Here is a 16,360-nt window from a genome sequence, read left to right on the forward strand (position 1 = left end):
TTGCAATTGCTCCAGGGAAGACTCCTGCCAGATGGTCCCTCTAACTTCAACCAAAAAACAGGCACCTATACAAAACACACCTCACCGAACTGGAAAACTCTCATTTATGATATCTGACTTTTCTATTTTCTTAGTTTATACCTTGGTGAGGGAAATCAAAGGATATCAAGTACCCATGGTACTGCTTTTTTACCCTTCAATTTTTGAAAATTATTGGTAAATAGACCTGTTTTGTCTTCAGCCTTGAATAGTACTTATTGGTCTATATATCAGCAATATTTACGATCATCTGAAAAAATGATTGTCCTCTAATACTTTGAAGAAAATGTATGTATGTATGCAGATTAGTTCTTTACATTTGAATTCGATAAACATAATATCCTGCTTGTTTGTTTCATTCACTGAACAATCCATTATGAAGGTCTGTATCAGTACACAAAATTCACACCATACTGTTTTTAAACAGCAGTATTCATAGTGCGTTTTTTTTTTAAGATTTTTTTTTCTTTTTTTTAACTTTTATTTAATGAATATAAATTTCCAAAGTATAGAATATTGATTACAATGGCTTCCCCCCCATAACGTCCCTCCAACCCACAACCCTCCCCTTATCCACTCCCTCTCCCCTTCCATTCACATCAAGATTCATTTTCGATTCTCTTTATATACAGAAGATCAGTTTAGCATACATTAAGTAAAGATTTCAACAGTTTGCTCCCACACAGAAACATAAAGTGAAAAATACTGTTTGAGTACTAGTTATAGCATTAGATCTCAATGTACAGCACACTAAGGACAAAGATCCTACATGAGGAGTAAGTGCACAGTGACTCCTGTTGTTGACTTAACAAATTGACACTCTTGTTTATGGCATCAGTAATCACCCTAGGCTCTTGTCATGAGTTGCCAAGGCTATGGAAGCCCCTTGAGTTCACTGACTCTGATCATTTTTAGACAAGGCCATGGTCAAAGTGGAAGTTCTCTCCTCCCTTCAGAGAAAGGTACCTCCTTCTTTGATGACCCATTCTTTCCACTGGGATCTCACTTGTGGAGATCTTTCATTTAGGTTATTTTTTTCCCCCAGAGTGTCTTGGCTTTCCATGCCTGAAATACTCTCATGGGCTTTTCAGCCGGATCCGCATGCCTTAAGGGCTGATTATGAGGCCAGAGTGCTGTTAGGACATTTGCCATTCTATGGGTCTGCTGTGTATCTCACTTCCCATGTTGGATCATTCTCTCCCTTTTTGATTCTATCAGCTAGTATTTGCAGACACTATTCTTGTTTATGTGATCCCTTTGGTTCTTAGTCCTATCATTATGATCAATTGTGAACAGAAATTGATCACTGGGACTAGTGAGATGGCATTGGTACATGCCACCTCGATGGGATTGTATTCAAATCCCCTGGTATGTTTCTAACTCTACCATTTGAGGTAAGTCAGCTTGAGCATGTCCCGAATTGCACATCTCTTCCCTCTCTTATTCCCACTCTTATATTTAACAGCAATCACTTTTCAGTTAAGTTTCAGCACTTAAGAAGAATTGTGTATTGATTACAGTATTCAACCAAAAGTATTAAGTAGAACAAACAAAAAAAAATACTAAGAGGGATAACATATTAAGCTGCTCATCAACAGTCAGGGTGAGGGCTGATCAAGTCACCGTTTCTCATAGTGTTCATTTCACTTTAACAGGTTTCCTTTTTGGTGCTCAGTTAGTTGTCACCTATCAAGGAGAACAAGTGGTATTTGTCCCTTTGGGATTGGCTTATTTCACTCAACATAATGTTTTCCAAATTCCTAACAGGGATCACTTTTCAGTTGAAATTTAAACACCTAAGAATAATTGTGTGTTAATTACAGAGTTCAACCAATGGTACTAGAACAACAAAAAAAAATACTAAAATGGATAAAGTATTACATTGTACATCAACAGTCAGGACAAGAGCTCATCAAGTCACTGCTTCTCATAGTGTCCATTTCACTTCAACAAGTTTCCCCTTTGGTGCTCAGTTAGTTGTCGCCAATCAGGGAGAACATATGATATTTGTCCCTTTGGGACTGGCTTAATTCACTCAGCATGATGTTTTCCAAATTCCTCCATCTTGTTGCAAATGACTGGGTTTCATTGTTTTTGACTGCTGTATAGTATTCTATAGAGTACATGTCCCATAATTTCTTTATCCAGTCTACTGTTGATGGGCATTTGGGTTGATTCCAGGTCTTAGCTATTGTGAATTGAGCTGCAATAAACATTAAGGTGCAGACTGCTTTTTTGTTTGCCAATTTAATTTGCTTTGGGTAAATTCCAAGGAGTGGGATGGCTGGGTTGAATGGTAGGGTTATATTCAGGTTTCTGAGGAATCTCCAGACTGACTTCCATAGTGGCTTAACCAGTTTGCATTCCCACCAACAGTGGGTTAGTGTCCCTTTTTCCCCACATCCTCTCCAGCATCTGTTGTTGGTAGATTTCTGAATGTGAGCCATTCTAACTGGGTGAGGTGGAACCTCATTGTGGTTTTGATTTGCATTTCCCTGATTGCTAGTGATCTTGAACATTTTTTCATGTGTCTGTTGGCCATTTGGATTTCCTCTTTTGAAAAATGTCTATTGAGGTCCTTGGCCCATCTCTTAAGTGGGTTGTTTGTTTTGATCTTGTGGAGTTTCTTGATTTCTTTGTAGATTCTGGTTATCAACCCTTTATCAGTTGCATAGTTTGCAAATATATTTTCCCATTCTGTCGGTTGTCTCTTCACTTTCCTGACTGTTTGTTTTGCAGTACAGAAACTTCTCAATTTGATGCAATCCCAAATGTTAATTTTGGCTTTGACTGCCTGTGCTTCTGGGGTGTTTTCCAAGAAGTCATTGCCGGTACCTATATCTTGCAGGGTTTTTCCAATGCTCTCTAATAATTTGACGGTGTCAGGTCGTAGATTTAAGTCTTTAATCCATGTTGAGTGGATTTTTGTGTAAGGTGAAAGGTAGGGGTCTTGCTTCATGCTTCTGCACGTGGAAATCCAATTTTCCCAGCACCATTTATTGAATAGACTGTCCTTACTCCAGGGATTGGTTTTGGACCCTTGATCAAATATGAGTTGGCTGTAGATGTTTGGATTGATTTCTGGTGTTTCAATTCTGTTCCATTGGTCTATCCATCTGTTTCTGTACCAGTACCATGCTGTTTTGATTACAACTGCCCTGTAGTATGTCCTGAAATCTGGTATTGTGATGCCTCCAGCTTCGTTTTTGTTGTACAAGATTGCTTTAGCTATTCGAGGTCTCCTGTGTCTCCATATAAATTTCAGCATCATTTTTTCTAGATCTGAGAAGAAGGTCTTTGGTATCTTGATTGGTATTGCATTGAATCTATAAATTGCTTTTGGGAGAATGGACATTTTGATGATATTGATTCTTCCAATCCATGAGCATGGAAGGTTTTTCCATTTCTTGGTATCCTCTTCTATTTCTTTCTTTAAGGTTTTGTAATTTTCATCGTAGAGATCTTTAACGTCCTTGGTTAAGTTTATTCCAAGGTATTTGATTGTTTTTGTAACTATTGTGAATGGGATTGATCTTAGAAGTTCTTCCTCAGCCATGGCATTGTCTGTGTATACAAAGGCTGTTGATTTTTGTGCATTGATTTTATACCCTGCTACTTTGCCAAAATCTTCTATGAGTTCCAATAGTCTCTTAGTAGAGTTCTTTGGGTCCCCTAAATAAAGAATCATATCATCTGCAAAGAGGGATAGTTTGAGTTCTTCCTTCCCAACTTGTATCCTTTTAATTTCTTTTTCTTGCCTAATAGCTCTGGCTAGAACCTCCAGAACTATATTGAATAGCAGTGGTGAGAGTGGGCATCCCTGTCTGGTACCAGATCTCAGTGGAAATGCTTCCAACTTTTCCCCATTCAATAGGATGTTGGCTGTGGGTTTTTCATAGATTGCTTTGATTGTATTGAGGAATGTTCCTTCCAAACCCAGTTTGCTTAGAGTTTTCATCATGAACGGGTGTTGTATTTTATCAAATGCTTTCTTGGTGTCTATTGAGATAATCATATGGTTTTTCTTCTGCAGTCTGTGAATGTGGTGTATCACATTGATTGTCTTGCGCACATTAAACCATCCCTGCATACCAGGGATAAATCCCACTTGGTCTGGGTGGATGATCTTTCTGATGTGTTGTTGCATTCTATTGGCCAGAATTTTATTGAGGATTTTTGCATCCATGTTCATCAGGGATATTGGTCTGTAATTCTCTTTCAGTGCTGCATCTTTTTCCGGCTTAGGAATTAAGGTGATGCTGGCTTCATAGAAAGAATTTGGGAGGATTCCCTCTTTTTTGATTGTTCTGAATAGTTTGAGAATTGGAGTTAGTTCTTCTTTAAATGTCTGGTAGAATTCAGCAGTGAATCCATCTGGTCCTGGGCTTTTCTTTGTTGGGAGGGCCTTTATTACTGTTTCAATTTCTGTCTCAGTTATGGGTCTGTTTAGGTTTTTGATGTCTTCCTGGTTCAATTTAGGCAGGTTGCATGTGTCCAGGAATCTATCCATTTCTGATAGGTTTCCCTGTTTGCTGGCATACAAGTCCTTGTAGTAATTTCTGATGATTCTTTTTACTTCTGTGGTGTCTGTTGTTACGTTTCCTTTTTCATCTCTGATTTTATTGATTTGGGTCTTTTCTCTTCTTTTTTTTAGTTAGTTGGGCCAATGGTGTGTCAATTTTGTTTATTTTTTCAAAAAACCAGCTCCTCGTTTGGCTGATTTTTTGTAATTTTTTTTGGATTCAATCCTGTTGATTTCTTCTCTGATTTTAATTATTTCTCTTCTCCTACTAGATTTGGGTCTGGTTTGCTGCAGTTTTTCTAGATCCTTGAGATGTGTTGAAAGCTCATCTATTTGGTGCCTTTCCAATTTCTTGATGTAGGCACCTATTGATATAAACTTTCCTCTTAACACTGCTTTTGCTGCGTCCCATAAGTTTTGGTATGTTGTGCTGTTATCCTCATTTACTTCCAGAAAATTTTTGATTTCTCGTTTAATTTCTTCTATGACCCATTGTTCATTCAGGAGCATGTTGTTCAATCTCCATGTGTTTGCGTATGCTCTAGGGATTCCTGAGTTGCTAATTTCCAACTTCATTCCTTTTTTTTTTTTTTTTTTTTTTTTTTTTTTTTTTTTTTTGTATTTGACAGAGTTAGTGAAGGAGAGAGACAGAGAGAAAGGTCTTCCTTCTGTTGGTTCACCCCCCAAATGGCCACTACGGCTGGAGCTATGCCAATCCAAAGCCAGGAACCAGGTGATTCTCCCTGGTCTTCCATGCGGGTGCAGGCGCCCAAGCACTTGGGCCATCCTCCACTGCCCTCCCGGGCCACAGCAGAGAGCTGGCCTGGAAGAGGAGGAACCAGGACTAGAACCCAGTGCCCATATGGGATGCCAGTGCCATAGGCAGAGGATTAACCAAGTGAGCCACAGCACCGCCCCCCATAGTGCAGTTTTAATTTGTTTTACCTTTTCTCTATAGATAAATGTCTACTTTTATTTTTCCAAATTTAATGTTTCACATGATTCTGCAGTCAGTTTCTTTGGATATCTATGTAAGTATGTCTTTAAGATAAAATTCTACAAATGGCCTTTCTTATTCCAAGAGCAAACATAGTGCATGTACACACTTACCCACCAAAGATGTGAGGATCTATTTCTCCTCCTACAGTCCCCACACGAGATTATATTGCTCTTTTTACTTTGTGCTATTTACCAGATTGTATTTCTTGTTTTAATTTTTATATTCCTGGTTCACAATGAGGCTGAGCAGATTTTTCCTATTTTTTCATGAGGCGGTGCTCTCCAGATGGATTAAACAACTAAAAGTTAAAAACAAAAAAGTCTTAAAAGTGTTTCAAGAAACTGCAAAAGTATATAGTAACCTAAGGATAAATTCATAAAATAAAAGTTAAAATTTTTTACCACATTTATTAAAAAATAAAAGTATGCATGCCATGAGCGTCGTAATAGTTAACCAACACTCTGAGAGGAAACATCGGCTCTATGTAGCAAACCAGACATTAAATACTCAGAATACAGAAGGGGCTCTTGTACATCACTAAGAACAAGAGACCAGTGGGAAAATGAGTGAACAAACACATTTTCAGATGAATCCTGAATGGCTAATGAATGAAGATGCGTAGCATGCTTGCTTTTTTTTTTTTTTCACTATTAACAATATAAAGTAGCTATCTTATGTCAGTGCATGCAGATTGTCTCCTAAACAGTTGTGTGGGATACCATTTTTATTTATTTGAACATTAATCTGTTGATAGATATCTAAGTTATTTTCTATTTCTTTCTATGGTATTTCTACAGTGAGTGTGCATTCTTACACATTTATCTGATTTCTTCTTTGGAATAAATTCTTACAAGTTAATTTGCTAGATTAAGTGATATGATACATTTAAAATTTGTTATACATTACAAAATTATCCTCCAGAAAGGCCTACTACTACTGTATAAGAGCAGTCTTGTCATCAGAAACCACTAACAGAGATATTATCAATTATTATAGTCTTAATCTGATAGGTGAAACATTCTACTTTATTCTAATAGATTTGTTTCTTTGATTATTGCTAAAATTTAGTATCTTTTAATGTTTATATTTTGAAATGTTTATCATTTTTTCTTTATTGATTTTTCTATCCCACACTAATTTTTCTATTGGTATTTTTGTATAAAGGTACTGAAAGTTTGTGGAAAACTGGAATTAAAAGACATGTTTATTTTTATGGAAAAACGTTTTAAATACATGCATAGTTTTCTCATCATATATACTTTCTATGAACTTTTTTTGATGTGTTTTCATATTGTGATATACCATACCTGTTATTTTAATACATGTTGCAGTTTTGTCTTTTTTGATATTTAACTTTTTACTATATTTCACAGTAGCATTTAATAAAAGTTTTATATGGTCCTGTACATTATGGAAAGCTTTTATGTTCTGTGGTCTTACTGTTGCTGTCATCAGTATACAGTATGACAGTTAATGACTTACATTCCCTGAGTATACATTATCCTGCTACTTGAAATCATATCCCTAGAAAAGTTTAGAAAATGGATTATGTTTTTTAAATGGCACAAGGATGATGATTCTTCCAAGTTAATACAAATCTGAATATGCAGTTCTTGTATCTTGTTTTAATTATCCTTTTTATTTCTAATGGACATATAGACATTGTATGTATCTATATGGTATAATGCAACAGTCCAATACATGTATACCATATGTGATGATCAAAGCAATTAGCATAACCAGTACCTCAGACGATTTTAGTTTCTTTGTGTTGGAAACATTAAAAGTTATCTGTGCTAGCTATTTTGAAATCTATAGATATTAGTCATAGTTATCTTATTGTGCTATAGAATATTAGAAGTTATTCTTCTTATCCAACTGCACTCTGTGTCCATTAACCACCTTCTCTCTATCTCCCTTCTTCAATCTTAAATTTTACTTGCCATTTTCATATATCACATTAATATTTTATATCAATTTAATTCATCTCTTCAATATTTATTCTGTTAAACCACTGTTTTCTCTTCAAAATGAAGAATTGTGTGCTTGTGCAGATCTAGCACAGTACCACCTGACTTGCTAATAAGCACTTTTGATGACAGCTGCATAGATGAGATTCTAGAAATAGATACCCAGGCCCTGGCAGGTTACACAGTTCCTATAACCCGATTATAGAACCTACCAGGAACAGACTGCTGTCATCCAGACTTGACCGTTACATGTACAAGAGAAAATAGTATAGTGTTACTATGTAATGGGTCTTCTATGCGTATTCTCACTGCTTTAAATTCACTGATCATATAAAAAGGGAAGAATGCACTAGCTTAGTGTTTGATCTTTACCACATAGATCTAACGTCACGATCAATTGCTTTCAGTATTTTCTTTGAAATCACATAAAGGTTCATATGTGCCAAATTTCATAAGGATCACATGATAAGGTCAAGAAATACAAATTCCAATGCAGAATTTATGTGCCCAGTTCACATATGACAGTAATACTACATAACCATATGTTGACTATAATACACTGTATGTAAATGCTATTCTTGAAAGCAATCCAATCAATAAAAGCTAAAATAAATAACACTTTAATAACACATTGCAAATCGACTGAAAATGGAATAGATGGGCTTTATGGCAAGAACATCCCTATAAAATTGACATTCAGAGGCTATTAAAACAAAGTAAAACAATCATGAAACTAAAGAAAAACTGAATATTTAGAAGTTTCAAAAAAGCCTATTACACTATATGCCAAGATACAGCAATCATTTTTATTTAAAGAGCTATTTCAATAAAAACCATAGATTTCCAAGCATTAAAAAGTAATTTAACTTTGCCATCACCAATAACCAATAAATCTTTTTTAAAAAAAAAAAATATACAATATTGACCAGAAAAAGTATAGAATACATAATGTTAAAGAGAGAAAAAGTCAAAACAGAGAAATTCAAATTGTGGTCATAATTAGTTCTGTTAAACGATTGACCAATTTTTATCATTAAAGGAGGTTATAGGGAAGCTACCGAAGTGAACTTCAAAAGCCTAGCAGTAAAAGTGATTGTAATGTCAATAAAACTCTGAAACATATCAAATAACTGCTAAGTAGTACAAATCCACTGCGTCTTTGAACCTGTATATGCCTCTTTAAAGCTGACAAGGTTTTCCCCTTTTTCCTTAATTTAGTTCCAACATCACTTTTTTTAAGTCCAGCTGTTAAACAGCAGCTCAAGAGTACAGAATCGTTACCTTTAACCGAAGATGATATAAGTTAAGGTTTGAAATGTCTTTTCTTCTTTGTCCTGGTTCTAGGAAACCTGGTTTCATCATCCCACATTATACGGAGAGAGCTTCTGTCTTTTTTGATACAAGTACTCGGGTACCATATGTATGTGAACAAATGAAACAATGAAGGTTCTATGCCATTATTTAACCACTTTTCCTCTTGCATAGCAACTCAAAATGCTGATACCAAAATGAGAGGTTTGTGATGTAATTGATGTTTTTCATTTCAATTTTGTCACTTTAGATCCTGGGAAGACCCTGCCAGAAGCCCTTGATTATAGCACTGTGTGGCTGCAGACAGTGCCTGGAGAAGTAGACAGTAAAAGTGGGATCCCACCTTCCCTCATCACGCTGCAAATCAAAGACTTCCTCAACGGACCAGGTGAGTCTGCAGTCAACTGTGTGCACATTTATTTTTCCTATGAGTAATTTTGGCATTCGTTGCTGAAAAGGAATAGTTAATTTGCAATAGTTTGCTTTTAAAAAGTTTAGACTACCCAGTCTAGAGATCAAAGGGGAAATATAAATCTGCATTAAAAGTTACCATTAGCCTGACAAAAAGTGATTATCGTTTAACCACTCTGGAAGCCCAAAACCCAATATTTTATTTCTGCCTTTTCTGTTAGTTAACTGTGTGCTCTCCTGTGCGTTAAGTTTCCTCAGCTGTCTATGAAGAGAATAAAGTGGAAGGATGGATGGGATACATGATACACATATATAAATTACATGCAGAGTAAATTCGATAAGTACATGCTTTCAAATTCTTCGGAAAGTGTTTGAGACATATAGTAAGCACGCAGCTTTTGCTAGATGTGGATATCAAAGAGTATTGAGTGCTTGTTTTGTCTCAGGCAGAAAACACTTCAAATTCATATAGACCCAAGGAACAGGCCCCGTAATTATCACCATTTTATGAGTAAGGAAGCTAAAACTTAGAAAACTGAATCCAGTTGAATATAGTCATAGTGATAAAGGAGCCATTCAACCCTAGGACTTTATGACTGCGAGGAGTAGCTATTACATGGGTGCCGCCTTGATCTTAGCATGACTGAAGATGTTCCAGCCTCTTCTCCTCACCCTCCTCCTTCTTCCCGTTTTTTCTCTTCTTCCTTCAACTTATGTTCCTCTTCCTCTTCTGCTCTTCTCCCATTACCTCAGTTTGGTCTTCGCTGTGTATTTAAGCAGAAATCGCTGCATTTCAGTTTTCTTTTGTCATTTTACTCTTACGGTGTTTCAAAATGTGTTAGTCATCAAGGGAATGTTTGTTTCTTTATTAAGAATTTAAAATTATGATGTGATGCTGTGTTAATCTCTCTAGCTGTACTCTACAAGACGTGAATGTGGGGGTGGGGGATATCCATCTGTGGACCTCACCGGGAGTGTGGATTGTGGCAGCAGTGTGCTCACCATCCACAACCACAGAGGGAGAAAAAGGCCTGCATGGAACTTCCTGCCCTGGCCCCTTCTCTGGGGCCCAGTTCAGCAAGTCTCTCCAGTGCTAGGCTTTTGAAAGACATGGAAGTATGAAGAACCATTTCCAGCCGTGATAAATATCTAGACATGGGGTTTTAAAGACTTGAGGGGAAGTCAGAAACTGAGGGTGAAGGGTAAGGGAGTCCTTATAGTGTTGGAAGTCTTTGGGGTGAGGACGCGGATAAACTGCAAGAGTGTGTGAAGCAGTATTTCACTGACTCCACACCACCATCAGTAGAAGGGAGCAGCCTTCAGTGTACAACACACACATTTGGTGTACCATTTACACCATGATGTAATGCTGCACCAATTGTAGGGCACTCCCTAGTTTCAGTGCTGTACACATATGAAAAACTGAATGCAATGGAATGGATGAAATAGGATGAGAACATGGTTAGTTCATGGAGGAGTGATGAGGAATTGAGTTTACCTCTTCACGTTTTAGTTTCAGGTTTCTGTTGTTGTTAGGCAGTCTTCACTCACTTTGGCTACAGAGTCCTTTGGTGGTTTACATTTGATTGATTGATTTATTAAAGGGACAGAATCTGCACCAATGGTGAATTGTGTACCATGTTATCAAAAGATTGAATTTTAAGAGAAGTACTGATGAATGAATAAGAAATTGTGTACTTAAAATTCTACCATTTAAGATGCTTCTGTAGTAAAATTGTGATTTTTAATTAGCTGTACATTTGGGAAATAGGAAATAGGTTGGGAAATAGGTCTGTACCTTCTCTGATTTTATATCCACTCAAAAATAGTGATGATATTTTTGGAGAGTCGGATCTTAACAGTTATTTTACAGCAGTGCTTTTCAAAGTTGAGCCTGCATTTGAAGCATCTCTAGGGAGTTTGTTAAACTGCAAATGTTAACTTAGCAGCTTTGGATGGTATGGCTTGAGTCTATATTTTTAACAAGCTAGTGGGTGAAGTGAATGCTTTTGATTTAGGGTTTGTACTTTGGTAGAAAGGTTTTTTATGACTCATCAAAATTATTTTTTAAAATATTGATTTCTTATATGCTTTCATTAAAGAGCATCAGTCACAGATTTTGAAGGGCAAACTCTAAAAGTTTTGAGGCACAGGAGAGAGATAATAGAAAGATGAGTTGTTTTCAGAATGTTGCCTTTATTACAGAAAATCAGTGTCCAATGAATGATTTAAAAGTCAAAGTCAAAGCATTTAAAAATGTTCTTTAAAGTCTACAACATTTTAACCCAAATACATTTTCTATTTGAGTGAAGATTTGATAGGTCAGTTATGTAAGATTTCTACTAAAGCACTAACCTAACAGCCTTGAACTGCTCCAGTAGTTTTTATCTCAAAAATTTCTTTACCTTAAGCAAATTATCAGAGTAAATAAGTTGATGTGATTCCATGGAACATTTATATTCTGTCACTACATAGATTGCTACTGTATATCAATTTAGAAATCAAAAAGGTATAGCAATTACTAAGACTAAATGGGAATAACAGGACAATTAAGACATTTTTTGCCATATGAATGTATTATTTTCTAGATTTTTCTCAACTCAAGAAAATTGTATTTAAGTGTAGTATCAATTACACTGAGACTGGAAGAGGGCAGGGAGACAAACTTCAGCTTTATAACATTCTAATATTCCTTCATACTGAGTCCTTCCCTGAAAAATAAAAAGAAGCATTAAAAGTAATACTTCTAATTCTTAGGCAAGGTCCTCATTAAATGTTATTAAGAGTTTTTTCTGCCTGTTAGTGTAGCCTCAAGCTACATCTCTCTCCTTGTTCTTGAGTTTAGGTTGCACTAACAATGAGAGTTATAGCCCTCAAAAATAGAGGACATACTGATTGTTAACTGTCTGCCCTTAAATGATACCCAAAACTTGCCAGCTTTTGAATTTAGCCTTTTGGATTTTTTATCAAGGATTATTTCCTCTAAGCAAGGTGATACAAATACTGCTCTTTAGCATTTGTTTTTGGACAAATAATTCAGAGTACTTGAGTATTCCTTCATTTCCTCTGTTCACTTAATAGTACCTCAGAGCAAATGGTAGGCTCCAACTTCTACATCAAAAACCCTTCAAAGCTTCCCAACCCCCCACCGCCTACCTTCAGAGGCAACAATCATACCCATTAGCAAGGTCAGTGGCTTGGAGAAACCTGGAGAACAGCAGCTACCAGAAACCCGCTAGAATAATATCTCCAGCAGGTGATAGATTAGTTGGAACAAATTGGAACCATTGCAGTTCAGCAGTCCTGGTTTCTTTCAAGCTGTTTTTAAAATGTCGTCATTTTAATACACAATCTAAGCCCCGCGGAACAGTCCACAGCAGGTTAATTTGAATCATATGATGTGTCACTGCCCTCAGCTGACATGAGCTCTATTCCATGTGTGAAGCCATAATAAATCCATTCCCAACCGAGGAAAATTCCCCGTGAGAAGGTGAACTAATCCAGGCCTCACACTGGCATGCTGGCCCCTCAGTAATTGAAAGCAGGGCCACCTGTTCCCCTCACAGTTAGCCTAGAGAGAAAAAAATTAGCGATAGATCAGATACTGCTTACATTGAAAACTCATTCATACTTGCAAATTCAAATTCAGCTGTGAAGTGTTTGGTGTGACATCATACAGAAATGCAGGAATGTGCCCACTTGATCCTAGTTAGAAAATTTTGCTAACCATAGGATTTCTTAACTTTGAAATGAGATTTTTTTAAAAAAATTAATTTAATGAGAACTGACACGTGAGAAGAACTGGTAAGGGTGCAGATTTTTCTAATTAACTCCGGGTCATTTGCAAAAACATTTGAGCCCCCTGGTATTTTTTTCATTGTTCTTTTGCAGACAAATTTTTGAACCACTGTCACTGTAATGGTGAAATGACATTTAGATGACAACAAAGAACAAAAGTGCCAAATTAGGAGAACATTCTCAAGTCATTTCTGTTTTGTTATAAATTAATGATATGCATACCACATTCATCATATAATGTAAATACCATGGCTATATCAAACACAGAGCTTTGAATGCAGCGTCACATTTAGTTTAGTGTACGTGGTGTTGTAGTTGAGTCATATTGCAACTGATGTCTTTACCTAATAAAATCACCTCTTTAGTTTCATCCTGTTTCACTTGTGCACTTACCAATGTAGTTTTCAGTTTTTCTGATTTCATTCTAGCATTGCCTTGGTTTTATATTTGGTTTTTATTTTTGCTTTAAAAATTAATTTGACTAATTAGCTGTAATTCTGTTTTGAATGCTGTTTTCTTTTTATATTTTACAGATTAATTTAGTGTCTTATAGGTTACCATGATTTTGATTTGTACTTCTAAAAGATTCCTAAACATTCTAAACTATTGCATTTCCACAAACCTTTTTGATTTGAATTAAAATATATACTAAAGTGCTATAAAGTATTCAAAAGACTTTTCAGATAAAGTAATACATCATTCAAAGAGGTTTGTTTATGTGACTATAAAGTAGAAATTTACATGTTACCGCAAATATGTATATTTTTAAATGTCTTTATTTTTCTCAGTGAGCTCTACTTTTATGTTGTGTATTTATTGAATTCATTACTAATCAGGGAATAATTTAAGTAAGTCTTGAAGGTGAGTGATTCAGGGGAATTAAGATAACCTTAAACTCAAGATAACCCTTATAGGCTCCTGACATTTTCTGGAGTTGAAAATGAAGATAACTAAGATGGTTTTTAAATATAAGAAAATTTAAAGTGGAAGTAAAATTTTAGGAAGTGAATTTTAATTAATATGTTTTTGGGAACTGGCATCGTGGCATAGCAGGTAAACCTGCCACTTGCCATATGAGCACCAGTTCAAGTCCTGGCTGCTCCACTTCCAATCCAGTTCCCTGCTAATGGCCTGGGATGATGGCCCTGGTGCTTGCACCCTGCACCCACATGGGAGACCTGGAAGAAACGCCTTCAGCTTGGCCCACCCTTTGCTGTTGGGACCATTTGGGCAGTGAACCAGCAGATGGAAGGTTCTCTCTGTCTCTCTTCCTCTCTCTGCCTCTCCCTCTTTCTCTGTAGCTCTGACTTTCAAAGAAGTAAATAAATCTGTAACTATACATACATACATAAACACTCACACACATATATTTATTTTTCTTACTGTTGTCTTGATATCTGACCCTTTGTCCTCTTTCTCTTTGCAGAATTAGAGCAAAGACCCAATTCTAATTACTGGAGTCCTGCCTCTAGGATAATCCAGTTTTATAGCTACAATAGCAAACTATCTTCTACATTTAAGAAATGTAAACTAGTTAATAAAACTGTAAGAACCTTCAATTTTACATTTCCTGAGCTTTATGGCTTCCAATTTCCAGCATCAGCATTATATTATCATAGTTTATTTTTCCCATGATTTATCAAAATTAAACAGTAAACTTGATGTCAGGATGTCAAATAAGGAATAGACTAAGAATTTTAAGATGCAGTAGTCTTTCATTACTTCTACTTTAGTTTTTCAACTGTAACTTGTATTTTAGGAATAAAAACGGATAATTTTTAATCTCAACTTTTAGATAAAACTTTGAATTTTATTCAGATTTAAATATTGCAATTAAACAGAATCTGTAAGTCATGCTAAATATTTTCCAGCCCTGCTGAGTGAAGCGACTTTAGATATTTCAAGGTCTGACTAACAGTGGTTCCTCCTGGGGACTAATGTCTCCTCAGCTGCTTGGAGAAGGGATGGAAACCCAAGAGTCCCAGAAGGTGGGGTGCAGGCGGCAGGGTAGAAGGGCCAGCACCAGCTCTCATGTGGGAACATCAGTGGACTGACAGTTAATTGTTTCTTTGACCTAATTCTGTCAAAATTGTTAACCTCTGCAGAAAAGAATGAGGATAATTTGGGAGTGTCCTAGGAACATGTAGTAGGCTAAGGCTGAAAAGAAAAGGAGGGGCTGGCACTGTGGTGTAGAGGGTAAAGCCGCCACCTGCAGTGCCAGCATCCCATATGGGTGCCAGTTCAAGTCTCGGCTGATCCACTTCTGATCCAGCTCTCTGCTATGGCCTGGGAAAGCAGTAGAAGATGGCCCAAGTCCTTGGGCCCCTGCACCCATGCAGAAGACCTGGAAGAATCTCTTGGCTCCTGGCTTCAGATTGGTGCAGTTCCAGCCATTGTGGCCATCTGGGGAGTGAGCCAACAGATGGAAGACCTCTCTCTCTCTGCCGCTCCTTCTCTCTGTGTAACTCTGACTTTCAAATAAATAAATAAATCTTAAAAAAAAAAAAAAAAAGAACGTAATATGGCTTCTCTTAAGTCTCCAACTCCAACTTTCTGTTTACGTAAAGCATTTTCCCTATACCTCTCTAGGTCCGTGTCTTCCAACTGACACAGTCTTGGGCCTTCTGTTATCTGTGTACTACAGCCCCTCTCTTTTATGAGGACAAATCCCAAATTCCTAGCTTTGGTTTTGACTTATGTTCCAGGCCAAGACTATTTCTGCCTCTGCCTATTAGATGTGTCATGTTATTTAAACATATTCACATAAAATTAAACCATTTTTCTTCTCAAAGTTCATTCCTTCTTTTAGTATAAACTTCACATTTCTTTATAACTGCATATAATAACAATATTATTCCACTCATATTTTCTCATGATTTTGTATCCTCTTTGATTCACCTTTTTTTAAAAAATATTTATTTATTTTTATTTGAAGGGCATAAAGACAGAGGGACAAACACAGAGATCTTCCATCTGCTGATTCACCCCCTAAATTTCTGCAAATGCTGGGACTGAGCCAAGCCACAACCAGGAGCTAGGAAGTCAATCTAGGTCTCCCTCATAGGTAGCAAGGACCCAAATAATTGATCCATCATTCCTGTGGCCTCCTGGGGTGCATATTAGCAGGAAACTGGAATGAGAAGCTGAGCAGGAACTTGAACTCAGGCATTCCACTGTGGGATGTGGGCAATATATCTGGTGTCTGAACTGCTAAACTGAACACCTACACGCATCCTTTGTATCTTGAGTCCTTTTAATTACTCCTTTGAAATCCTCCTCTGTATGTCTGCCACCTCTGATAAAAATCTA

The 16,360-nt window shown here is 36.6% G+C and overlaps 1 protein-coding gene across 21 annotated transcripts in view; it reads left to right on the forward strand.

The window, feature by feature from the left end:
• VPS13B (vacuolar protein sorting 13 homolog B) overlaps positions 1 to 16,360 on the forward strand; it is a 779,033-nt gene that overhangs the window by 560,189 nt on the left and 202,484 nt on the right. For all 21 annotated transcript variants that reach the window (XM_089336373.1, XM_089336374.1, XM_051844658.3 and 18 more), the window contains one exon: positions 9,093 to 9,230. In XM_089336373.1, coding sequence (XP_089192499.1) covers positions 9,093 to 9,230 — 138 coding nt within the window. The remainder of the gene's footprint in view (positions 1 to 9,092; positions 9,231 to 16,360) is intronic.

This window comes from Oryctolagus cuniculus, chromosome 6, assembly GCF_051225735.1.
Source record: "Oryctolagus cuniculus isolate XC-2025 breed Fujian yellow rabbit chromosome 6, ASM5122573v1, whole genome shotgun sequence".
Lineage (NCBI taxonomy): Eukaryota > Metazoa > Chordata > Mammalia > Lagomorpha > Leporidae > Oryctolagus > Oryctolagus cuniculus.